The sequence below is a fragment of the Squalius cephalus genome, assembly GCF_949319135.1.
Source record: "Squalius cephalus genome assembly, chromosome: 10".
NCBI classification, from domain to species: domain Eukaryota; kingdom Metazoa; phylum Chordata; class Actinopteri; order Cypriniformes; family Leuciscidae; genus Squalius; species Squalius cephalus.
This window is the reverse complement of record NC_137131.1, coordinates 17,504,187-17,531,707: the sequence shown is the minus strand read 5'-3', so window position 1 is coordinate 17,531,707 and position 27,521 is coordinate 17,504,187. Positions and strand designations below refer to the sequence as shown.

Below are 27,521 nucleotides of genomic sequence, written 5' to 3'. Positions count from 1 at the left end.
GTTGTGTCTCTAGAAACAGCTGTACTCGGCACTGTCAGACATGTAGGGTAATGTTCCTCTAAACCACTGGCACAAAAACTTGCCGCAGCACATTTCAAAACATCCGCTTTTCAAGATGTCACCACATTTAGGCCTATAACCATCATATTTAAAAATATCTTATAATAAAATATAATTTAGCATCATTTACTGTAAAGTTTTGTTAAATTATTATGGGATCTACTTCAGTGCTTTCTGAATCTTTACTTATTTTTTTTATTGTTTCTGTATTTTTTAAATATATTTTAATCACAATACATTTATTGAACAAAAATGAATTCCTTTATTTATCAAAATAAACAAAAAATAGTACAAACTTTGCTAAAGTGATTGTTTTCAACAAGTATTAATCTAACTAAAAGATTATTAAAAACATTATTTTAGCTAAAGTATTTGTAGAAATAATATGTGCCTTTTGCCCCATGCTGGTGAGCCTTGTACCCCCTTATTTACCGATTCTCACTTCAACAGACCAGATGAACTTTTGTCACCTGCGAAATGTGGTTCCACCAATTCAAGAGCTCAAACTTACACTTACAACATAATTCACAGAGTAAATAGACACAACATTTACAGAAAAATTTGCCAGTTTGAATGTGCTTTTTGAAAAGTGATTGCCCAGCATGGCCCAGATGAGCTTTGAGTGATCTCACTGTGAAAATAAAAAAGGAATCTGTTGACACAAAGATTAAATGTTGTAAAAGTACTAGCTGGTAAAATAGACACAATAGCAGGAAGATAAGAAAGATGCATCCACTCGAATATGTGAAGGTGGAATGATGGGCTATAGCTAGACACTATAATGCCACACAAATGTAATAAATAGATAGAAAAAACAATAAATCACAAATCCACATAGGAATATTTGTGCATATTAATAAATAAATACATGACTATGAAGTTTAAATCTATATTTCTATTTTTCTTGAATCATTTATTCATTTATGTCTGCCTAGTTCTGTATTTATTACCCTTCGTGTAACATATGCTAAAGAGAGAATGAGAAATAATGAAACAAATTAATGACTGGAGATTGGAAATTTTAAATATAGAATTCAAAAGCAACTTTCAGCTTTGCACTTTTTAAATAAGCCTATTTTTGTATTTCGCCAAACATTTTTGGTTTATCATTTTTGCATTGACGAGTGAATTCATTTATTTTATATCCTCGCATATTTAATAATTTATATATTTATTTACATGTGTTATTTTATGCAGGTGGTTTTCTCTTGCACTCACTAGTTGATGCTGTTTTCGTGATGTCTGACACGCACACACAAACTTGCGGATTTACAAAGCCAAATAATAAACAGAGAGAAAAAAAAAAGATAAGAAAAAAAATCAAAGAAAATAAAAACAAAACAAAAAAATATATCTAAACGTGAACACTATATGTTCGCGTGGGATTTTATTTTGAAATCGTTTGCGCCGGTCCGCCATTTCGTGCTTTTTGGTTGATGCAGTGTTCACACTATGGAGTGGGAATAGCTTCAGAGACACGGTAGTATTTGCAATGTGTTTTATTATTATTTTTTTTCATTTATTTTTTTAGGTTCTATTTATGTTTGCAGTACATGTGCATATTTTTATCATACAATAACCCTGATACATTCTGTATATCAACTGCACTTTATAAACAGATTCAAATAAGCTTTTGTCAACCAGCAATGGAACAGAGAAAAATAGCGCCTCTGTTTTGATCTAACGTCATTTACTATGTTATCATGGCTTGACGACTGTTTGTATGATTTACACCCGTAACCGGTTCAGTTTCGTGAAGTAAACATTAAAGCACCAAAAGTGACAGGTTTCGAAATCAGCTAGTGTTTATCACGGCATAAATTGAAGAAGAATATTTAAAATCCCTCAGTATTGATGGATATTTTTTTAATTAATAAGAGCGAATGGAGAGTAACGTAATGTGTTGTATGTGCAGTGCATCGATCGTAGTTTGTTTAATTCGTTCATGTGTTTTCTTTGCAAGTAGCTAATTCCTGGTCTGTGTCAACAACACAACATGTTCCATACTGTACTCTCTAACCCTGTTGTTGAATGAGGCTACCCTCGTGCGTTTTCGATCCAGCCATAGATACCATAATCATCTAATCTAAGTTAGGTCTTTCAGATTGCTCGAAAAGTACAGGCAGGTTGGAGTATAACGTTAGTTGGAAGTAAACTCTGCTGGACACTAGGGGCCCTCCAGAAGCAGGATTTCACACCTCTGCTCTAAAGCACACTTTCTGTCTAGTTCTTTTCGAATTGTGATATTTTTCTTTGCACCTAATACAGTAAGATATTAAACCTGTTTAACTTTCCTCACAGCTAACACCTAGAAGATGAGTTCTCAGCAGTTTCCTAGGGCTGCGCTTCCTCCTGCTGGGGCCGGACCGGGTCAGACTTCTACTGACAGCAACGTTTTAGGGACACACTCAGGTAGGATTGTGATACCACCACTCCAGACCATTTAGTTTGAGAGATGGGGTTGTCACTATACCAACATTCCAGTAGTTGGTACTGCAGGATAAACTAATGTATTGATGAGCATCATAACCATGAAATTAGTGCCTTCAAATTAATTTATCCAGGTTAATCGATTCTAAAATAAAAGTTTGTGTTTATATAATATGTGTATATGTATTATATACACACACACACACACACATACATATATATGTATGTTATCCATACATATTCTTATGTGCGCACATATATACGTATATATATATATATATATATATATATATATATATATATATATATATATATATATATATAACTAACTTTTATGTTAGAAACGATTAATCGCGATTAGTCAATTTGACAGCACTACATAAAATCAAAATTTACATTTCTTTATTGAATATTGCATGGTTTATTATAAATGATAAATTATCCGTGCACATCATTATTTAAACAAATGCATTTGCCCTCGTAATCTTTAATCAAAATAACTTCCCCTCGCACTTGCATCTCTTCTCTTCTATGATGATGTGCTTACTGGCATGAGGGCGGGACAACCTGTCACTCACATGAGATCATAGCAGTAGCAAATAGCAATTCAGTCAATTCCCAGTGGACAAAATACCATCCTACATTTTGTCTGGTTCCAGAAGCCGTTTCACTCTGATGTACAAAACAAAAGAAAAGAATGCTGACTTTAATCAAAAACATTATCTTTTCTATTTAAAACTCCCTTTGAATGACATCTTTTCCCTGCTACTCTCCCTGAGAAAGGCATGCATCGAAATGCATAGGAGTTTTGTTTTTTTGTGTGCAGCCATGAAATAATAAAAGCTTTTTAACTGAAAAGAGTGCTATGGTCATACCCCAGAGCACCTTTATTTTAATGCATCTCAGGATGCATTCTCCATTATTCTACTTAGTTTGAGGACATCTTTTTTCTGATGACATGTGAGCAATGTGGGCCTTCCCACGATGCTGGGCAATGATCCCTCCAATTAGCAATTGGCAAAATATGACCACCGCTTTCATTTTGTGCGACTTTAAATACTAATACATTACATTTTGAAAAGTGTTTAGTGTATACATTAAAGGGACATAAAACCCTAAAATATATTTTTTTTGAGCATTGAACATAATTTAAAGGCTTCCTGAAATCAAAATTAACTGCATTTTCCTTGTTAATGTGCATTACTAGTCTTGTGGGCTGCGTACAAAAGCTTAGACAGACCTATCTGGCAATAAGTGCGTTTGCATGCATGACATGTTCTTAGCCCGATAATGCATAATAAACCGACAATGCATGTAGTCATGTAAATATATTAACCCATTTTTTCAGGCTTTTATTCACACATAAACACACATATAGTGCATTACATGGTAAACACAGAATCTCGTTCATATGTATGTAGCTGTGTGCGTAACACGCTATGCATCATGTACATGGATTTATGTGTGTGTGTATCATGTGTTGTTCAGATGTAAACGAAAAGGCCAATTTAAATCTGTTCATCATATGAAGCGTATCTCTTCAGAAGAAAAATGCTTGATTCATTTTTATGACCTAGTTGGACCTTCTAAGTTTTGGTTACGTCCTAGACTTTCAATAGAGGGACAGACAGACAGACACCTCTCAGGTTTCATTAAAAAATCTTAATTTGTGTTTTGAAGATGAACAAAAGTCGTATGGGTTTGGAACAACATGAGGATGAGTAAATGATGACACAATTAAAATTTTTGGGTGAACTATCCCTTTAAGGAGAAAGTGAAAGTTGCAGTATCACAATTTTTAATATTTTAATGTCTGAGTTATGATTGACACAAAGAACCACAGAAAACATGTGTCCATGTCGGTTTGTAGCGATCTTTTTATTAGCAACAACCTAGTACTAAAGTACGAGTATTTTTGACATACCAATAGGCATGACATAATGTGGTGAATATTGTGTTACAGTTGGCAGTGAGGACAGCAGGCTTGAAGTGGATCACCCTCAGGATCCTCCACCTGGCAGCAGCAGCGGCACCGCTTGTGGAATTGCGTCATTCCGTGATGATAAGCAGGAGACGGTGGTGGTCAGGCCCTACCCACAGGTCCAAGCCCTCGGCCAACCCCCTGCTCTGCCCCAGCATGTGCCTATCCAGCCCAGCCCTTCAGTAACTGTGGCCACCCCATCAGTCCATCTACTACAGGGCCAGCAGTCCAGCGTCAGTGAGGCCTCTGTAAAGGTCATTTATTTTCCCTTTCTTTCGTCTTGTGATTCTGTCAAAATTTTAAAGTCCCCCTTAGTCAATAATCTCAATACTCAATCTCAATAACTCATCTTTGATCATCAAAATTATATATTTAACCGTTTTTGTCATGAGAAAATAATTTCTTCATGCCTTAAAATCGCTTGAATGTAAATCTAAACCCCTGCTTCATTTATTATATGTGAATCCATGAATATGCTTGTTAGTCCCCGCCTCCACTCACTCACACGAGATCAGAATACCTGATGTACTTGCTCAACTTTACTGTAGTAAACACAGCATAGTGGCAAGTGGAAATATTGGACACATAACGTTGGACACATAACGGTTGATATTGATATAATTGATATGATTAGCCTTTGGCTTGACTACGTTATCAAACAACTAATAATGTGTTGCTAATGTTACACAAACCATTTCTTTTCACTAAGTCCTTTGACCCCTTAAAAGGTGAAACTAATATATTTAGTATATATAACTATATACATATGCATGATTATACTTTTCAGAGGGCTGACCTTTCTGTATTTAAAATCCTTTTTTTAATTGATTTCATGTAATATTCTAATTTTCTGAGATTTTGAATTTGGGGTTTTCATAAGCTGTAAGCCATAATCATCAAAATTATAACTTTTGCACAATAGTCTAATTTTTCGAGTTTCACCTGTATGTATGTATATATATATATATATATATATATATATGGGTGTATTTGGGATACTTTAAATGCTAATTGTGAGGTTGCCATCAGGATCACCTCAACTTTAGGCTACCTGAACTCACAAATGATTTCTTTTGTTAATTCTCCAGGCTGCCCTGAAGTCACCTATGCCCAGTCGTCTTATAGCACCTGCTCCGGCTGTTAGCCAAGGGCATATTCCTGTTCCAGCCAAAGTGTCTGGACATATCACCGTTCCTCTTGAGAGCAGCATTGCTCCAGCCTCGATACCAGTGGCAACCATCAGTGGTCAGCAGGTATAAGCACAATCCACTAGGGACTTCTTCTAATCAGGTTTCTTTAGATACACAATGTGTGCTTATTGTAAGAAAGGTTTTGAGATGAATAATGTTTCTCCAGGGACAGAGTAACCTGCATCATCTTATGGCCACTAACGTGCAGATCTTCAGGGGCAGTGCACCTGCGCTACAGATTGGATCTCCTGCTCCTCCCCACACTTTTACCTCCCATCTGCCCAGAGGTCAGTGATTTCATGCATAAACTGCTGACATGTAATGAATAATTGACAGGACTTACACTGTAAACCCTAACGCTCAAAATAATTAATTGGTTTGAGTAGGGCCAACTTAAATTATACAAATTAGTTCCATCAAAATAACATTTAGAACCTTAATTTTTCTTTTGAGTTCACAAAACTGACACATTTTAAGTAAGTTGAATTGTTTAATTTTTTTAAGTTCTATGAACTTGTTTCTTTTAATTTAGATAAACTTAAATTTAACTGAAACTGGGCTAGGATTTCTATTTCCCAGCATGCTTTGCCATGACACTTAAAAGTAAATGCTAAAATTAAGTGTTATATAATGTTTTTTTTTTTTTGTGCCAGATTAATGTTAAGTGGGAGTTTTAGTAGTGTTTAATGATTTGTTATGCTAGTTTCTGTTATGTTGGTTTTTTTGGGGGGTTACCATCATGGTGATGAGGAGCATGAGCTTGGTTTGAGAACAGTGTATGCCAAATGTTTTAAATTGCTGTACTCATTCTATGCTAATACTATCAAAGCATTGTGTCACCAAATAGCAAGGTAGCATTTTTTGAATTAGCTGGTTAATGCTAGCCAAGTTACCACTATTAAAAATATTTAAGTTGAGATTACATGATCATTTTAAATTGTGTATTAATTAGCTTACTCAAATATTTAAAGTTAAGAGCAATTAAAATGTATGATTACAAAAAAATTAAATAAAAAATCTGCAAGTTCTGCTTACTTAAACGCTAAATTTCTTAACTTAAATTAATTTGATCTAACTGATTACCTCAAATTATTTGAGTTTTGCCAACTTATTCGGGTTTACAGTGTATTAGAAAAATAGTGCACGCATAAGGTGGTAATGCGGCCACGACGCAGACTGCGAAGCATTCATTTTCAACAATTCAACGGCCCAGTGTCAATTATTCTGCTTATACCATGGTTACCACAGCTCAAGATATTGCTCAGATGATGTATTTTTAAAGACATTTGTCAAGGTTTTGTCCTTAAAACACTCTGGTGTGTAGGACTAATTTCTTATGCATCTAATCCCAAGCCTCCGTTGCTAATTCCAAAACGTAATTTTAGAGCTGGTAACGGAAGCTTGGGCCACTGATAGCAGACTAATGCAGTTAATGTAGTGAGAGAGAGAGAAAGAGAGAGATTAAGCGTTTGAATTACCTGAGTCTGTGCGTTTCTCAACAGTGTTCGGTAGCAGTGTCTCTAGTAATAGTGAAACTGTTTATCTGCTCCAAGAACAGCACCGTTATTACATCGCTAGTGAGACATGTCATGTAGCTTTTAAGTTGTTCAACTATTTTACTGATAAAATTGTCAGAGCAGCGCTGACGACACGTTTCTGAACGAATGTGTGTCCGTACTATATCTGTGTGCGTTTGAGTGGGAGAGAACGGGAGAAAGAGAGTGTGCTTTCCGTACATAATAAAACATAATTTTGTGGCAAAAAACATGGAAAATTTTTTGTTTTTATCCTATTGTTTAGTATATTTATTTGTTTGGTCAATGTTGTTGTGCGGTTTGGCTCTTTTGCTGTTATAGGCTGAAATCTGCAGTATTTTTGTTTATTTGTTTTGTGACATGAACCGTAGCGTACTGTAATAAAGTTATATCTGTGCCTGTGTTTGGTGTTTCAGGCGCAGCTGCTGCAGCTGTCATGTCCAGCACTAAAGGCCCTACTGTTCTCAGACCAGCCGGAGGAGCCAACGCAGGCCCTAGCCAACCTACAGCTGTGCAACACATTATACATCAGCCTATTCAGGTGCAGAAGCTTTACAACTTACTGATCACATACAGTTAGCCCCAACAGTCTGCTCTGGTCTAAACAGCACTTCATGTAAATGCCACGTTTAGAGCAGTGGTTCACTTCTTTTTAACTCCAAAGCCCCCCATTGTCCACAACAATATTCAAATGACTTTTCAATTTGTTCGTGATTTACTGGATAAATATTTTAAAAAATATGTTTTACTCTAAATAATTTAGAGCTTGGCATAACTACAAAATAGTTTATTCATTGTAAAAATTCCCATGGAGTTTTTATTTTATTAATTTGCTAAACTTTTCCAGGTCTAAAAATCACTAAAATTAGGCTACCTCATATATCCATATGAGAACCACTGGTTTAGAGTGATCAGATAAACAAACTTACCTCATGTCAGGGCTGTTTGGACTTGTATTGTTATGTTCTTTACATGTACTATCAATGTAAATCCCACCACAAAAAAAGTAATGATTACTTTTTTTCTTAGCAACATATGTATAAGAAAATAATTTGTTTTTTATTTAATGTTTAAGTGTTGTTTATGGAAACATTTTACTACAAATTATTCGTTCATCCCTTTTCTATACCCTCTTGTCCTATAACAAATAGAGTTAATAGGTTTTTTATTTGCATTAATGTCTGGTTCTTTACTGTCTCCATGATGGCTATAAATTTGATACAGTGCAAAACATGGATGATTCATTGATAACTTTCAACTGTTCCAACTAATTCAACCGATTCCAAGACAAACATCATTCAGAACCTCATCTCTGATAGCCAGCTAGCCTTGCCACCTCCTTGATTACATATTTAAATTATAAGAATTTGCAAAAATTGTTCAGAACTTCAGAGATAAACATATTCATATATTCACAAGCCATAACAACAGCACATGATACTACCCACAGGGTTCCTACACAGTTTGTAAAAGTATGGAATTTGATTTAAGTAATTTCCAGGTCTAGATAAGTATGGAAAAAAATAGTTTCCAGACTATTCAGTTTTCTAAAATATAAAATTAAGAATGTCTGAAATATATTTATAATACAATTAGAGTGTTTTTATGTTTAGTGATCATTTAGTGATTGCCAAACACAATGAATTCAATGTGCACAATTTCATTATGTAAAACTGTTTGTCTTCACCATAAGTGAGTCTCTTTTGAACTTCACTCAGTCTGGAAAAGTATGGAATTTTGAAACGGAAAATGTGTAGGAACCCTGTACCCAGCACTGGTCTGATGGTGGCACTGACAGTTCTGACAGACCACTCTCACTTCCTTAATGTTGAGTCCTGTTTTGTTTATGCACTTTGTTTGATGTTGCTGTCAGTTTACACAGTTGTGAAAATGTATAGATCTGCAACATCTTCCTTTAGTTCTTGAGAGTTCTTTATTTACCCACTGTCTGTATTCACAGTCTCGACCTTTGGTGACCACCTCAACGGCTGTTCTACCCACCATGGTGGCTCCCATCACAGCTGCTAGAACCCAGTCCCCAGTCATCAACACCCCCGTCACACACTCTGCAGAGATGGTTCATGGGTAAATTATTGTATTTGTCTCTTCGATGAGCACTATAACTCTGTGTCATGATTGGATTGTTTGGTGCTATTCCAATAATAATCTTGAATTTGCTGGGTTTTTTTTAGGCGACCAGTAACCATTCACCCTCCACCAGCCGCCATCAACATCCAGCGTCCACCAACCCCCCGGGACACTACCACTCGCATCACCCTCCCAGCTATTGGCGCGCAGAAGGCCCAGCCCCCTCACACCATCACACAAGTTAGTATGAACCTATTAATCTAAAGGTATTTGAATAAAGCAGGGATTTTTAAACCTTTTGATGCCAAGAACCCCCAAATATTACAATCCCCTGCAAAGGAAGTTTATGTTCTTGCTAGAACATAATGCCACAAACTTTCTTTCTAATACTTATGAACTTTGAGGGTTTTTTTTCTGTCTGCAGAAACCAATCTTCAACACTGTGACCCCTGTTGCCGCTGCCACTGTAGCTCCTATTTTAGCTACCAACAGTGCTCCTTCAGCCACCACTACAGGTAAAAAATTTCCCCCCAAATATTTCATCCACAAAGATGAGACATTTTCATGCAGTTCATAACTGTGTGTACCCCAAAACAGGCTCTGCAGCACATACCCAAATGACCAGTAGCACTATTGTCACTATGACAATGTCTTCTCACTCCCATGCTACAGCTGTGACCACCTCTGCTATTCCTGTCGGTAAGCACAACCCATTCTCTACATGTGTTTATAACATTCAAGATTGTTTCTCAGTGCATTGCGAGTCTTTACAATTTTGGTCTTTAACAATTTTGAATCAATCCAGAACAATTCAGACCATTTTTATCCACAATTACATATTGGCATTTATGAAGAGACAGAGTGCAATGCTAAAACTTTTGGCGAGTCATGGTAATACTTACTAGATCATTGCCATATCCAATGAAATTCATAGTTAAGGCAATTCATCAACTGTCATTTTTGACGACAAACCCAAACAAACAGGACTTGTCAAGACAAACTTTGAATGTTGGCTTAGAGACTTAAAGTTTGACCCTTTATTGACTTTACAGAGGGATAGATTAATTGTTTTATAGATTAATGGATAGATGGATTGATAGATATATTGATGGTTGAATGGATGGATATTATGGATTGATAAATTGTTTGGATGGATGGATGGAGGGATGGATGTAGATAGATCATTGTTTTCATCCCGGTAGCCTGATAAATACATAATCTCTGGCCCTGTTTAGACCTGGTATTAAGACGCGTTTTGGTTGATCGGATCACAAGTGAACAACGCATAACATTTGTAGCGTATAACAGCGTAACAATACAGGTGTAAACTGGGTCTAAAACATTTTGAGCTTGTCCACTTTTGACCACTTCCAGAGGTAGTCGTTCAAACACATTCAAACAGCCACAAATGACAGCCTACTCTCCATCTACTGACCTAATGCGTAAACATTATGGGAAGTATGCTAGCCAGATGGGATTTAAACTGTCGACTGGAGACCCAAGTTTGGTTTGAAGAGAAAACGTACCAAGTACAATGTTCTCTCACCGCTCCTAATTTCTAACACACACTCACAGAAACGAAAGTTGATGCTCTCCGTATGTTTTTCCATAGTCTCCGGTCTCGTTCATATGTAAATTGCGTGAGCTTATTTTGTCCATTAGATTGAAAGATCTGAAAGACCCTCCCCTCGAAGAAATCAGGCCAGAAGTGGTTGAAAGTGTTCAAAAGAGACTGATTAAAACACAAGGTGTAAACGGGAATGTTTCTCCCTTGTCTACTTGTCATCCGATCGTCCAAAACGCATCTTAATACCAGGTGTAAACAAAGCCTCTTTATGTAACAGGCCATCCTGATCCAACACAAGAGTAGTCTTAGTAATTGTCAAAAATTGTCTATTGAGCAAGTTACCTAATAAATGCACTAAACCAATGTGGCACGGCTAGGTGTGCATTAAACAATTTTAATGCACTACATGCAGGCAAAGAATCACTGATGTGAAGCAGAGACTAGAATGGTAAAATGAAGCACAGTAATGAAGCGGATGACGTCATAGCTTTACGGATGCGGGCCCCTATCCGCCCAGGCCCATATGCACATGCATACCCTGAATGCCCAGGCGCGGATGGATGGATGGATGGATGGATTGATAGATTGATTTTCATTCTTGCTTAATGTTTCTGCTCTTTCCAGCTAAAGTGGTTCCTCAGCCCATTGCCCACACATCCCCACGTATCCAGCCAGAGTATCCAGGAGAAAGGACCAACCTGATTTCCATTTCAGGTCATCGCTCTTCTCCAAACCCTGTCAACATGGAAGCCCGCAGTGATAACAGGTGAAACTATCTTGAATTAATCCAGGGGTGTCCAATCCTCCTCCTGGAGACCCACTGTCCTGTAAAGTTGAGCTCCAACCCCAATTAAATGCACCTGAAGTAAGGTAATCAAGGTCTTCAGGATTACTAAAAAGACCTTTGGACCTTCAGGTGCAGGATTGGACACCACTGAATTCAGCCATCTAAACCTAAGTAATTAGTGAATTATCATTGAATTGAAGCTCGCGTCATGTTATCTATGTGTGTTCTTCTGCAGGCCGTCAGTACCAGTGCAGTTTCAGTACTTCTTACCCACACAGTACTCATCCCCGTATCCTCTGACCCACACCTACACCCCCATCACCAGCTCTGTCTCCACCATCCGCCCCTACCCAGGTAAACACAACACACATGCTCAACCAGAAACTTTGTGCTAATATCCAAATGTTTCTTAGACCTCTAACACGGACTCTGTGCTGTTTTCCTCAGTCACGGCTCCCGCTCAGAGCCCAGCTCTTCCTGCTCAGGCTGGGGTGAGTGTGGCCACCACTGTGCACTTGAACCCCATGCAGCTGATGGCGGTGGATCGCATCGGCCTGCCATCTGCCCAGATCAGCACCCAGAACATCCAGTCAGCCTCTATGACTGCTCAGGGCATTCAACCTGCACCAATAGGAGTGCAGGGGCTGCATGCCACTGCACCAATCAGCACACAGAGCGTACAGCAGGCTCCGGTTTCCACACAACAGCAGCAATCAGAAGCAAAACCACCAGGTAATTTTAGCAAAACTTTTTTTAGATCTACATTTTTTAATTTATAAGATATTCAGAAACCGTGAGTTAAAAATAAATAAATAATTAGCTTGCCCTAATAGGCCAGTACTCACTACATTAAAACATGTTTTCAATATTCTGGAGATCTAAATGTCACCAAGGTAGTGTTATGTAGCTGGTTTTGTCAAAATTGTGAAAAATACATGTGGAACATAATTTAATGGGTTTAAATCTCAAAACATTATTGTATTTTGTCATTTTCTAGCAATAGTGGGTTTGTGAGTTAAATTTATATAATCTGTATAAGTTCTGTGAACTGTTTTGTGAACAAAAATGATAAATGTTTTTCAAACATAAAATTAAATGCATTTTTTGTGTTTGTGTGTGTGGGGCTAGTGAGAATGGTGTCAGGACAAATAAAATCCGAACTAATGAATTTCTTTTGGGATTTTTTTGGGATAATGTTTGTCCTGCTCAAATATTTGATGAAATCTGTTTTGTTATACAGGTGTCGTTTTGGCTGAAAGTCCTGCTTTTGTAACTAATCCGATCGGGAGCACTTTCACTGGCACGCAGTCTGTCACTACAATGGTGCAGACACACCCCCAGGGAGTGGGCACAGGTGCACCCACACTTGTCTCCTCCCCTCGGCCTAGCATCCTTCGCAAGAAACCTGTGAATGAAGGGTGAGTCAGCTTTCACTCAACAGCCTTCATCATTGTTTCCATAGCATGTGTATTTATAGTATGCTAACTACTAAGGAGCCAAACTAGCCATCATATTATGATCAATTACATTACTTTCTCATTAATGGCATCCTGAGAAGTAACAGTATCCAATGTGCTCACTGTTTTTAAAGGCAGAGATGATGTTGATAAAATAGTTTGAGACCACTTTTGGGGTGTGTTTCTAGGGCAGTACGTAAAAGTCTGATCCCAGCGCAGCCGAGCGAGCCTAATGCTGGCCGAGTGGATAGTGGGATAAGACTGTCGGGATCCCCTCGCCCAGCGGGGTAAGCCCTGCCTGAAGATCCTTTATTATCCTAATAAGGATAGGACAAAAGATAATGCTCCTAACACAGGGTTCCCACGGTCCTGAATACCCTGAAGATATCAGGGTTAAAGTTTGGTTTCCAGGCCTGAAAACCTCAAGAAAGAGAATTAGATCTTAACATTTTCCACATTTTCAATATGTTATAGATATTTTATTTTTTTTGTAAATAATTTAATCCATGTAAATCAGAATCAGAATATACTTTGTTCACCAACTGTGCACAAACACACAAGTAATTTGGTATGGTTTCCAGAAGCACTAGGTACTTGCATGCATATATACTACACTGTCCGGCCAAAAAAAAAAAAAAAAAAAGTCGCTGTTTGGATTTAAATAGGCAAATGCTTCACAATTTGAGCTTGATGAATCTTGACATTGTCATCCTGGAATATGGGCACGATGTGTCTTCCTACATGGTTGTTTAAAGGGGCATTCCACCCATTTGAACATTGTTTTTTATTTAAAGTGGGTCATATATGTAGTCGAAATGTAAAATAAATTTTGAATTTGGTGCCTTCGTGACCGAGGAAAGACAAAAAATAACTTCAGGACGCATTTGTATGAAAGACAACAACTCCCACAATGCACCACATTGCACAGCTCCGCAAGCCACTCCCACTAATCCAGAAAGCGCATATCTGCCTATAAGAGAAATCACTCTTCCGTCTACAAGGCTAGCTACCACCAGAGCTTGAAATTCATTTCACATTCACACAAAATGTCTAGTTAGTTGGCGAACTCATTGGTGCATTACTCCTCGTTTGTATTTCTTTCGAAAAGGTGAATTATTGCATGGTACCTGGATGTTCAGTCAGAACATATGCGGTGCGAAACTAGGATAGTTCTCAACACAAACGTCCGTGTCCTCGTCTGATTCAGAGATTTCGTCCAGGAGAAATTGTCATCGTTGAAATTCTTTGCCGCAGACGGACTCTATCTCTGTGTTCGTAGTTGCATCTTACAGTCTATGAGTTGCATAGTGAGATCACCGGCGCCACCAGTCCGCCCTAACTCGAGCCAGTCCGGGCTCCTCGTCCGCGGCAGGCAGGTCTTCTGCCTCGGCTGCTCTTCGCTATAATGCGGCTTGTAAAGGTAGCCACAAACACCTGATTCAAGCATCAGACTTCCGAAATCCTCTTCTTCTATATCATATTGAGCACTCTCCTCCGCTATTGTCATTACTTTACATCTGTCTCCACAGCGCCTGTTAGCTTAGCTTCAAACAAGATGGAGGATATTGCTTTCAGTTTCAGAGAGTAAAGTCCCACCCACTGATCTGTAATAGGTCTGTAGCGTGAGCGGGTCCCGCCCCCTGGGAAAGATGAGGAACGAGTGTTTGTAGTCTCAACAGAAATTCCCCCCTCTTTCACTTCCTCCTACAATGACGCAAAATGACGATTTTTGCGTCATTGTAGGAGGAAGTGTAAGAGGTAAATAACGGATTTCTCTCGTCTCAGGGGAAAATGAGAGAGTGTTGCACGACCATTCAATAGTATGACTGGGTTTCTAACAATGCAAAGCTTAATGCAAATGGGTGGAGTGTCCCTTTAAGAAATAAGCTACACACTCCATTAATTAGTGTTAGAAGAACTGTTGCCAAACATATAACATGCTAGAAACATAATAATTACTACAACAGTGATCATAAACTTAACTATAATCATAGACTCTTAAGCGTTTGCCAATTTAAATTTAAATTTACAGCAATTATTTTTTGGCCGGGCAGTGTATATACACACAAGAATAGAGAGAAAAAATTAAATAAGTAGAATTAAATAGCGTAATATACATCTAGAAAAATTGCAAAAAAAGTACAAATAAGGTAGAAAAATTTAAAGTAATATACATCTAGATGACGTAACCAGGAGGCTTAATGAACAGATGTTCACTTTAAATATACTTAAATATACTCTATAAAAATAGGTATTTAAATCTTCTTTTTGACCTTGTAAATTTTAATCAAAATGTCATAAACTGGATCTTTTGTTAAACAACTTATCTCTAGTGATGTGCTCCAGTTATTTAGTCTGCTTAAACCTGCCCAGGAGAGTGAAATAATGAATTACAAATGCTCATGTTACTGTAATTAAGGTTTTTTTGTTTGTTTTTTTTTTATCAGAAATTGTGCTTTAAAAAAAGTCGGCGCACCAAGGCTCCAAAAATCTCACACAGGTGATGTTTCGAGCACGCAGACTCTTCTTCAGACTTTTTTTTGCTTTTTTTTTTTTATTATTTCCTTTGTCGAGCACCCAACATGAGCATTTTTTGCCAGTGATGTGTGTGTGCTTTTGCCCCGTTCATTCTTTTGCTTTAAGTAGTTTAAAAATTGTGTACTTTTACTTGAGTACTCCGCTATTTTCCCTCCGTTTGTGGTGGTTACATGCTTGTTTTAATTTTCTCCATCAACATGATTGGCTGGGTAGAGAGTAGGGCTGGGGAGGTCTTGTGACTCCTGTCAAATCTAATCGTGCATAGAAAACTTTAACCACAGCAGTAGATGGCGCCAACTGCTGTTCATCACGGTTGCTCTGGAAGCGCATCCTTCAAGCAGCAATTCAGTGATATATCAGCATTTAATTCTGCCTTTAATTTGAAGAAACATGTTAAGAAAAAAAAAGTTGGATTTTCAGCTTACAAGATGATCTGTACAACTACAGGGCCTGAAATTTCAAGTCAAATCGAGTTCAACATTTTTTAAGAGGAGAATAAGAGGAGCTTATTTGCAGAGACCACCGTGGCCCTGAAAAGAGATGTGCATTTGTGGTGATGTTGTTGTTTTTCTTTTGGAAAAGTTTTCCCTGGTAAAAATACTTCTATATTTAATGCAAATTTTTCATTACAAATTATATTATCAGCATAACAATTGGAGTAAATGTAGCTGTGTAAAAGGTAGAGGTAAAATTCCCCCTTTTAGTACAATGTGCATTTATGTATATGTAACATATTCGGATGAATAAATTTAGCATGCTTAAAGGTGAGATTACACCACTTTCTGGGGCAAGAACGTAAACTCGGCACAGCTGTTATCTGATTTTTATTCAATATAAAATATATCTGATGTCACTAACAGTGTATTTGTTATTTAATATGAAATACTACAAATATTCTATGGAATTATGTAATTGCGAATTTAAGTTGAAAAATGACATGCATGCATAATAACAGACAAATCATATTAAAGAGACATAATATATCAGTTAGAGTTAGAGTTTTAAATTAGTTATACAGGTCAATTAATATTTTTAGATACCAATATCTTATTTCAAGGGATGTTCTAATGACAATTAAAAACATTTTTATTCTTTTAAAGGGGTCACGAAATGGCTTTTTAATTTTTTTTATATTGTTGTCTGAGGTCAACTTATGACATTCGCTTGGTTTTTACATTCAAAAACATCAAAATGAATAAGTAATAGGCTATTTTCTACCCTGGTTTTGAGCCTAGCTCCTGAAACGCTCAGTTATTATGGGCATGCCGCATTGAAGACTTGGAAGTAAACGGCCACTGCTATGATTGGATAACAGTTTTGCATAATATTATAATGAGTTTCATGTAAGGGGCGGGGCTAAACAGGCAGTGTTGAAGTAGGCGGTTATCATCTTCTGTGGAGGCAGTGTTTGATACCCTTTGACGTCATAGATCCCCACTTTGAGAAACCTGTCGTTCGCTGTGCCTGGTGTCAATAAAAGCTTTTATTGGACTAACAAGGAAGTTTGCAGTTCTGAAACTTACAGGATATTCTTATAGTATGATGACCTCTTATATGTCAAAAGCTCAAGGAAATTTTGATTTCTCAGTTCATCACCCCTTTAATAAAGCATTACTTTTGTGGATTTTAGATTTCCCCTCCTCCAGAATCCCAGTTAACCCCTGGACTGGTTATCACTGATATTATTGGGCTGCTGGGATTTTTGCATTGTTAGCATTGTATAGTGTTAACTCACTATCTTTGCCTATTTCAGTGCATTATGTGAGGTAAACTGTTTGATAATATAAGGGATTCTCATTTCTTTATCACAAAATGCTAAAACTGGTGCTATTTTGGAGAGAAATCGTCTATCGTTTTTGGTATGATACTGAACTCTCATATGAGTTTCTTTATGTGTAACAATAGCTCGCTTGGTGTTAAGACATTACAGCTGATTTTGAATTTTCATACTATTTTTTTCATACATTATAATTTAAAATGGTATACTGTGTACTGAAAATACCTTTTTTTATCTTTTCATCTCTGTAATAGACTCTCCCTGTTGTTTTGGAAATAGATACATTTTGTCACTGATAAGTGATGTAAGCTACTCGTTTACTCTTCCTTTTTTCTGTACTTGCGCTACATTTTTTGGAAAGTAATATTTTTCACTTGTGTATGTTTCAGTTCTCTTTTCACCCCTGAACTCTTAAATTCATCTGCCTCCATTTTTAGTGCAATGGCCACATCTCAAAATCCAATGCATAGAGAGAGGAAAATACATGTCGCTATTTCTGCTGGAAATTACAAGAAATTGGGTGTGATTAAAATGTATATATACTTCCTTCTGGAAAAATCATGTCGGAAAATGTGGGAACCCTGTTAAGTTTTTGCATGCATGTGATCTCATTGTCAAAAACTAGTTTTATGCAAGCAGATCTTAATGTTTAATGTTCTAATCTTTCTGTATTTAGAGTGAAGCACAAATCTGATGTTCATGTTGCTATGGCGCCCCCAGTCATGGCAACTGTGGAGGCTCTTCCGAGTCATGGAGGTGAGCAGCAGAAGCTGTCCACTCCTGCTCAACATCATTCACAGGCCATTCCCACCCTACTGGCTCCTCCAGCTCCGACGCCACCTTCTCAGCCCACTGCCGTTCTCTCAGCCCTGCCCGCAGCTATGGCTGTCACTCCACCAGTGTCTGCCTCCATGGCCAATGCAGTGGCTTCTCCCACCCAGCCAGCGGCCAGCAGCACTGCTGCCCTGAGTTCCACTCTTCCAGAGGTTAAAGTAAAACAGGAAATGGAGCCAATGGACACTTCACAAGCAGGTAGGTGTGCTTGTCAAAATAAGAGTCCTTCTATCAGGGCTTGATACTTGCTTTTTTTCCCCAAGGAGCACATGCTCCTAATTTGAAAAATGTAGGAGCGCATAAAGAACTTTAGTGAAAAAGTATCAAATAATTGTGTTAACCTCAAGGGATACAAGGCGGCATTTACAAGAAAAAGTATTTAAATTATTTGAATAAAAAAGTACAGTTTTTTTTTTAATTCTGCTTCAGACTATTTATTTAATAATTTTGGAATCATGCATGTTCTAAACATTGAAATAAATCTTAGAGACTTAATTTTTTAAGTGAAATACCAATAATAACAGGAAAAAAATATGTTCTGCAAATTGTGGGACTTTTAATTATAAACAAGGCTGAAAAACACTAGGACTCTTATTTTGAAAATTCTTTACTACTTCCAAACACGAGGAAGATAAAAGATGCACCCTTACAACGTTCTAAAACATATTACAATACAAACACCATAAAGTTGTAATTTATCAACAGTAGATCATAAGCAGTCCATTGTCATAAATGCACTGTATTCATTGACTGCAAACTGCTTTGAAACCGTGAGCCTATAGAACGTGCAACAGCACTGCGTTTTGACTTTGAAACGTGCAGCGCTCACATATTTAATTAAATCACAGCCGGAATTGTGATATAAAACTTTTGTTAAACAATTTAACACTTACACACAAAAAACAAAATTTAAGACTTTAAGGAGCCGTGGAGACCTACTTTTTATTCACACATGTACTCGTAAATACATGTTACAGTTGGCACAGATCTTTTTTCATTCGCAAATGCGAGTGAAATGCTTCCACTGTTAAGCCCTGCCTATTCCTATACAGTCATTTTATAATCACTACAAACAATTCTACATCCAATTCAAGTGATGTTTGGTCACATCGACTGTTTTACAATGGCTTCTAATAACATGCTAGTCCAATGAAATTTTAAAGATGGAGTTTTGCCACACCATGTATTTATACATTTTCTTGATCACAGTGCCCTCAGTTCCTTCTTCGATGGGTCCGGCTCCATCCCTCTCCTCCCAGTCCTTATCTTCTCAACCTGGAGACCTCCTGCCTGGGGCCTCCCCGAGGAAGAAACCCCGCAAACAGCAGCATGTGATCTCCACTGAGGAGACGGAGATGATGGAGACCAACAGCACAGACGAAGAGAGAGCTAGCAGCCGACCTCCAGGAAACAGGCCAGAAAGGCATGAGTCTCCACCTAGAGAATATGTTGGTGAGCTATTTTTATATAAACATACACACATCCTTTGATATCTAGGTGCTGCATTAGCAACTGAAGCTGATTACTGTGATGCATCTGTGCATTTGCCCTTTTGGAAAGGTCAAGATGTGACCTTAAACTCATCATACCCAATTGACAGATTCAGTGTGCACCATGCAACAGTCACTTGGAATACATTTTTTTTATTTTTTTATAAAATGTTGGTTGTCATAAATTCAGAAACATCAAAATGATAAAACTACAGTTAATCCTTCTGGTAAATATAAAACTAGGGCTGCTGATTCATTAAAAAAATAACTAATTATTCACACCCATTTCTGAAATTAATTGTGATTAATTGCACCTAATATTAAATAAGGTGTAAAAAATATATTTTCACAGAATCTCCAAACTTATGTGGAAACAATATAAAGACAGTATTTTAAATGTTTTATACTTTAAATGTTTATTTAATGGCATGTTAAACAGTACAATGAAGGTCAGTATCACTGAAACTGATGCTGATGAATCTATTAAAGGGATTTATTTTTATTTATTAATTTCATTTTTGGGGGATAAAATGAGTTACTATTGCCAACTGCAAATTATCATATTTTTAATTATAGTTTAACAAGTACAGAACATTATTATAGCTATTATGAATGATTATAGAAACTTTTTAATTTAAGTCAACAAAACTGTTTTTACATAAACTCATTATAATAAATATTTATACAGAACGTGTGAAACTAGTATTCTGCCAATACTAAAGACAAAAGTGCACAGCTATAGAGCAGTGCTCAACATTAACACTTGTCTGGGAAAAAAGTGGATTTTTTGAAGGGGTGATGAAAAGGTATCTTTTCCATGTTAATCAGAGTTTTTGTCATAACCATCTGCGACGATGATTCTATTTTAGCAGCGGTTTATTTTTCTGTGACGTCGTACTGTTTATGTGCTTTATTGGTAACACTTTACAATAAGATCTCATTTGGTAACATTCGTTAATATATATTATAATTAACTTGAACTAACAATTTACGATGCATTTGTTACAATGTTTATTAATATTAGTTAATGAAAATCCAGCTGTTCATGTTAGTTCACAGTGCATTAACTAATGTTAACAAATACAACATTTGATTTCCATAATGTATTAGTAAATGTTGAAATTAACATTGACTAAGATTAATAAATGCTGTAGAAGTATTGTTCATTCTTTGTTAATATTAACTAAAGTAGTTGACTAATTTTAACTAATGAAACCTTATTGTAAAGTGTTACTGCTTTATTTAATGTTAAAAGCGTCTAATGTGAGTTTAAATATAATTTTGCGTGACCTTTATAGCCGTACTGAAAGTGACAATAGATAATTCACCTCAGATCTTGAAAATACATGAAAGGAAACGTTCAAACTGAGAACTCAATATGAACGAACAAGTCTATTCTATGAAAAAGACTGTTTTAGTCAGTCAGTATTAGGTGAAATGTTTATGAATTGAATTATGTACTTATCCATTACGCTGCGAGTGCATTGTGCTTGCAGAGAGACTCTGCTCTTCTGATTGGCTGTGATTTTTGATATTTGATATTGTCATGTCTTGTAGTTTTGTCTGGTGTGGACAGACAATTTGCGTGTCGCTGGAATCTTATCACATTGCGACAGGTTAGGAGGACACTGTGATTATTTGAAACTGTGAATATGCATAAAACTCTGTGAGTGAGTGAAAAGCTGAGAAACAGTATTTTATCGTTCTTGCCGAGATCACCTGATTTTTGGTCTCTCTTGGTTGCTTATTTATTTATTTATTTCCCTTTTTCTTTAGTAGTGTAAATGTGAAATGCTCCTCAAAATGAGTGTACACTTGTTCAATTGTAACTTTGATTAATGTAGATGAGGACGGTGTTCGCTATGTGCCAGTCCGACCCAGACCTCCCCTCACTCTTCTACGGCATTACCGTAACCCGTGGAAGGCTGCCTATCACCACTTCCAGAGGTACAGTGACATCAAAGTCAAAGGTAGGTACCTTTCAAACATTCTGTCTGCTTTCTAAGTTTGGTCTTTGATTTATTTTGGTGTGCAGTTGTTTTCTTGTTTCCTTGAGATAATGTTTATAGTATTGAATCAGGTCATGTAATGTGAGAAGTCATTTTGCTACTCTCTCCGCAGAGGAGAAGAAAGGAAGCCTTCAGGACATGGCCAATCAGAGAGGAGTAGCATGTCGTGCTCAGGGCTGGAAAGTGCACCTGTGTGCCGCACAGCTGCTACAGCTGGTGGGTTCTGCAGCTGATGGTTTTACTTCCGCCATTAGTCTACAGTGGCTTAAGAGTTTTATTGTGTTATACATGAAATATATTAGTCTAACAGCCTGTTGTTTAGGCAGTTAAAGGAGAACTCCGGTCAATTTTAACATTGAGCTCATTTTTTTGTAAATTTGGAGTGCTGTCAGTACAGAGAACAACGACAAAAATCGGTGTTGCCTACACCGTGTTATCCTCTTTTTAAAATTTTCACCCTGTTGACTTCAATGGGGCAAGTTTTAAACCTGCTTTTAGCCTCTTAACATCCTTGATGTGTCATTACAAGTGCCCAGCCATGTGAGTGATTCCTTCAGAGTGAACACGAGTGAATCTGACTGCAGTAGATGTGAAAGATATGAATAAAAATGATGTTAATTCAGCCAGCGCACATACCTGTATTTTCTTCCTGTTTTCGGTCGAAGTCCAAAGTAGTCGATTGTCGAGTTCACGCGCATAGGTTTAGTTACCTATGATCACGCGCGTGAACTCGACAATCGACTACTTTGGACTTCGACCGAAAACAGGAAGAAAATATCATTTTTATTCATATCTTGTATTCTCTGTACTGACAGCACTCCAAATTTACAAAAAAATGAGCTCAATGTTAAAATTGACCGGAGTTCTCCTTTAATGTAACGGTTTAATGAATTCCTTTCTTGTTTGATGACAGTCTAACTTGGAGCATGACGTGTACAGCCGGCTGACCACCCTGCAGGAAGGGCTCATCCCAAAGAAGAGAGCGGGAGCTGATGATGAATTACACCGCATTAATGAGCTCATACAGGTTAGTGTCTCCACGTTCCTCACCATGGAAACTACATTGAATGGGCACTAACCTGACTAACCAAAAACCACCTTAAAAGAGATGGTGACTAATGATAAAGCACCTAAAATGTACACTTCCTCTTATACTGTCTTATCATTTTTAACCTGAAAACAAATAATTTATTTCTGTGATGCAAAGCTGAACTTTCATCAGTATTTTCTCCAGTCGTCAGTGTCACATGATATACTGATTTATTATCAGTGTTGAAAACAGTTGTGCTGCTTAATAGTTTTTTCGGTACTTTTTTCAGGATTCATTGATGAATAAAAAGTTAAAAAGAACAGCATTTATTCAAAATAGAAATATTTTCTAACAAAATAAATACTAAGTCTTTACTATGACTTTTTCAATTTAATAAATAAGTGGCAAGAAGAGTGGAATATGTGCAAGAATAATAAGTTGTATGAAACTCATCCGGAGATAACAAACAGACTTTTTATCACTCTTAAAACTAGACTTGATCAAGTGGTCTACACCAGATGTCGTATGGGTCATACAAGTCTGACCCATGCTTTTTTGCTTAAAGGTGAAGACCCAACTTTATGTATGTCTTGTAAGATTCCCTTATCTGTCAAACATATTTTATTGGATTTTCTTGGACTTAATACAAGCAGAATGCTCTTTTATGAAGTTACTTCACTTAAAGGAGAACTCCGGTCAATTTTAACATTGAGCTCATTTTTTTGTAAATACAGGTATGTGCGCTGGCTGAAATAACATCATTTTTATTCATATCTTTCACATCTACTGCAGTCAGATTCACTCGTGTTCACTCTGAAGGAATCACTCACATGACCTGTGCACTTGTAATGACACATCAAGGATGTTAAGAGGCTAAAAGCAGGTTTAAAACTTGCCCCATTGAAGTCAACAGGGTGCAAATTTTAAAAAGAGGATAACACAGTGTAGGCAACACCGATTTTTGTCGTTGTTCTCTGCACTGACAGCACTCCAAATGTACAAAAAAATGAGCTCAATGTTAAAATTGACCGGAGTTCTCCTTTAAGGACATATTTAATAAGATTATGCCTGAAAAGGTTTTGGATTTTTTTTATCATATGTTAATTTAAAAAATCTTGTATGATATGACTTGCTGTTTTTGTTTTTATTGTATTTATATGATATTTGTATTTTTGTAATAGAATTTTTGCCATGTAAATAGCTTTGAATGCTGACATGGCATTAAACAAAATAATCTGAATCTAATACATCCTTGCTAAATGAAAATATTAATTTCTTTAAAAAAAAAGAAAGAAAAAAAATTACTGACCCCAAACTTTTGAATGGTAGTGTATATTGTTTCTGTATATTTCTATTGTAAATAAATGCTGTTCTTTTTTTTCTTTTTTTTTCTTTAATTATTCATCAAAGAATCCTGAAAATAATATCACAGGTTATAAAAAATATTAAGCAGCACAACTGTTTTCAACACTGATAATACATCAGCATATTAGAATGATTTCTGATCATGTGACACTGAAGACTGGAGTAATGGCTGATGAAAATTCAGATACTGATTTGACGAAAACTTTCCCAATACATGTAAAAAGTGACCCCAAACCACAGCACACCATACTGTAAATACATTCATGACCTTTTGACCTGACTCTGTCCAGGGTAACATGCAGCGCTGCAAGCTTGTGATGGATCAGGTGACTGAAGCTCGCGACACCATGATGAAAGTATTGGACCATAAGGACAGAGTCCTCAAGCTGCTCAACAAGAACGGAACTCCCAAGAAGAGCTCCAAGTTAAAGCGCAAGGAGCGGGCATAGAAGCCACTCCACCGTCTTAATCTTCCTCCTTCAGCATAGTTGAACTCAAGAATGCTCTTCAAAAGCTGGATATGTCATGGTTTATCAGGATGCTGTGCACAATCATCTACTTTCTTTTACAGTCTCAAAGAGAGAAAGAGAGACGTTTGTAAACCATCGAACAGTTTTTACAGGAATTGCTGCTTACTGTGGACCGTCAGACTGTCCATTGGGTATAAGGCAGCCTGGTTAACCAATGCTTTTTGTTTTTCCCCTAAAGACATTTCCTTTCATTTTAAAAGAAATATTATGTTGTACTATTTTTTTGTTTTGTTGTTGTTGGTGTTGTAGAGGCTAAGCTTTTACGGTAGTGATCAGAAGATCAGGTCATGTTTGCTAGATGTAACTCCTGTACTTAGTTTGATTCACACCAGTACAAACTGCACATATACACGCACTCGCAATAGTGTGTGAACTTTCCATGTTTGGTGCCTTGTAACATGGGTGAAACTGGGGGATTTTTTTGTGCGCGTGGGCGTAAAACACAAAAGTTAAACACTCCCAGAGTATTCAACAAATTAAGCCCACAATGTAAATGCGGTTATAGTCTTGTACTAACCAGATAATGATACCCCCAACCCTTCTAGTTTGTTTTTCATCACTGCAAACATTCAAGCGCTATAGTGACTGATGATAGTACAAAGCAGTGAAATGTGTACTTGAAAGAATCAGTATAATTATGTGAATTTCTATTATAAGAATGTGTGGATTGTTTTATGTTTCAGTGTAAGAAGATTGTTGTTAGTGGAAGTGATGTGGTTTTCACAGTCTTTTTTTTTGTGATGTTTTACAGACTGTAAGTGAATGTTGTTCTGCGTTTGAATAATATTATTTTTTTCATTCTTTAATTTTTCTGTGTATACTCTGTTATGTGCTATTGCAGTAAAACTGGATACATTTACAAAGCATCTTGTTTAGCAAGTACATTTGGTACTGAATGCACCTCACAAGAACTAACATTTTAAGTGATAATGTGCATGAGATTGTTATATTTTGAATATAATCACATGCGCTATAGTCAGTGAATTGTTAGGGATCTTTTTTTTCTTTTTTTTTCAGCGCAACCAATGAAAGCTCAGATACACAGCAGGAAATCTGGCCTGCTGTTTCTACTGTACTCAGTAAACTAGAACAGTTTCCACAATGTTCAAATACGTTTCTAGTATAGCGGAGAAGGTCGTAAAATTACTATTTTCATCATTCAGGAATTAGCATGTATTTATGAATTACACTGAATTAAGCAAATACAGGGATATTACAGACGTATCTGCGTTAAACTGTAAGCTAGCTACTTTTAATGCAATAATTTTTTTGTTAGAGAATGGTAATTAACATTAGTTTTCCAAAAAAGCACATGGGATTCATGCGTCTAAAAGTACAGCTCAAGAGATTGATGCATTTAAAGTGTAGCAAATAAAAGGAAATTACCCTTATGTGAAATCTGAATATAAATACCTATATATATATATATACTCTCACAATGTGGGAATGCCTACTTATATACCTATATATATATATACACACACACATACATATATTATATTAGGGCTGTCAAACGATTAATCGCATCCAAAATAAAAGTTTGTGTTTACATAATATATGTGTGTGTATGGAGTATAATTATTTTCTATATATAAATACACACACATGCATATATATTTAAGAAAAATGTGTTATTTATATATAAAATATTTATATATAATATATATTATATATAATATAAATATATATACACAGTATATACATGCAAATATTTCTTAAATATATACATGCATGTGTGTGTATTTATATATAGAAAATAAAACACCGTACACACACATATATTATGTAAAAACAAACTTTTATTATGGATGCGATTAATCGTTTGACAGCCCTAATATATATACATACACATACACACATACATACATATTATTAGTATTGTTTTTATTAAAGTAGGCATTCCTGCATTTTGATAGTCCAACAGTTTTATCTAATCTTGATTCTTCCCATTTGTTTTATTCGTGTATACATTTCATACAAGGATAGACATTGTATTACCTATATAAGGATTTGACATGCTTTATTCTCTTAACCCTCTAGTGTTTTTCACTTGGCGATCAAAAATAACCGATTTTTTAACATTTTAATTAAATGAATGTACTGTTCTTTAGTTCGATAATGTTTTTTATTTAATATTTTGTATTTTTAAGGGATTTTATGGTACTATTATGCTGTAGTTAATCCATTTATTCCCTTTTTTAGTATAGACCTGAAAATGAAATTTCCAAATTAAACTGTCATAAATCTTGAATGCTTTAGTCTTTAATCTTGAATCTCTTTTCAAAGACGACACGTTGCAAATTATTGCTGAAGTGAAAAAAGTGAACAAAAAAAGTTACAGAATTTTAGCTTTATTGTTACAATTTTTTTTCAAAAACATGTTTTACTCTAAAACTGCAAGAAAATCAAAGCCATAAATCTGAACAAGTTGTGTTCCAAATTTGAGCTTGATATCTCAAAAAAATTTGCTTTCAGTAAGATTTTGTTTGGGCGCAGTACCAAAAGTATCCACTAGATGAAATTCGTCTCCCATTTTCCAATGCGGTTTCAATTGACCGTGAGGAGTACAAGTGTGACTTTTTTTTTTTCCAGCACCATTGAAACTTTTCGAATCATGACCATGATTTGTTTTGTGTGTTCATATAGCAAGTGTGAAAACCTTTACCAAGTTTCATTCCATTCCGTAAAATTTCCAGTCAAAAATGCCCGAAGAGCACCATAGGGTCAACTCTGTTGAGCGAACCGGTCACACTTTATATTAGGTGTCTTTAGCTACTACTTGCATAAAAATAAAAACATGTTAGGTACAATGTAGTTATTGTGTTCATATTGTATAGCAAAACACTTTGCTGC

The 27,521-nt window shown here is 36.3% G+C and overlaps 1 protein-coding gene across 2 annotated transcripts; it reads left to right on the top strand.

The window, feature by feature from the left end:
* The first annotated feature begins 1,478 nt into the window (after nucleotides 1-1,478).
* Nucleotides 1,479-25,531, top strand: sap130a (Sin3A-associated protein a). 2 transcript variants are annotated; one of them, XM_079884260.1, is made up of 21 exons: nucleotides 1,479-1,540; nucleotides 2,362-2,472; nucleotides 4,454-4,725; nucleotides 5,560-5,724; nucleotides 5,828-5,948; nucleotides 7,613-7,737; nucleotides 9,157-9,281; nucleotides 9,389-9,524; nucleotides 9,709-9,799; nucleotides 9,882-9,983; nucleotides 11,476-11,617; nucleotides 11,874-11,992; nucleotides 12,086-12,370; nucleotides 12,879-13,056; nucleotides 13,284-13,382; nucleotides 18,087-18,442; nucleotides 19,454-19,696; nucleotides 21,579-21,704; nucleotides 21,856-21,959; nucleotides 22,657-22,770; nucleotides 24,429-25,531. In XM_079884260.1, exons 2-21 carry the CDS (start codon nucleotides 2,376-2,378, stop codon nucleotides 24,585-24,587), a joined length of 3,159 nt encoding a protein of 1,052 aa, XP_079740386.1. In that variant the 5' UTR covers nucleotides 1,479-1,540; nucleotides 2,362-2,375; the 3' UTR covers nucleotides 24,588-25,531. The 2 variants fall into 2 exon arrangements, with proteins under 2 accessions (XP_079740386.1, XP_079740387.1); XM_079884261.1 differs by lacking the exon at nucleotides 13,284-13,382.
* Nucleotides 25,532-27,521: the final 1,990 nt, after the last annotated feature.

Bases quoted from the DNA above. Each gene is read 5' to 3' on its own strand.
- sap130a (XM_079884260.1), top strand. From the start codon at position 2,376: ATGAGTTCTCAGCAGTTTCCTAGGGCTGCGCTTCCTCCTGCTGGGGCC. The intron at 9,800-9,881 runs GTAAAAAATTTC...ACCCCAAAACAG, and splicing joins TCCTTCAGCCACCACTACAG to GCTCTGCAGCACATACCCAA. The intron at 13,383-18,086 runs GTAAGCCCTGCC...TTCTGTATTTAG, and splicing joins GGATCCCCTCGCCCAGCGGG to AGTGAAGCACAAATCTGATG.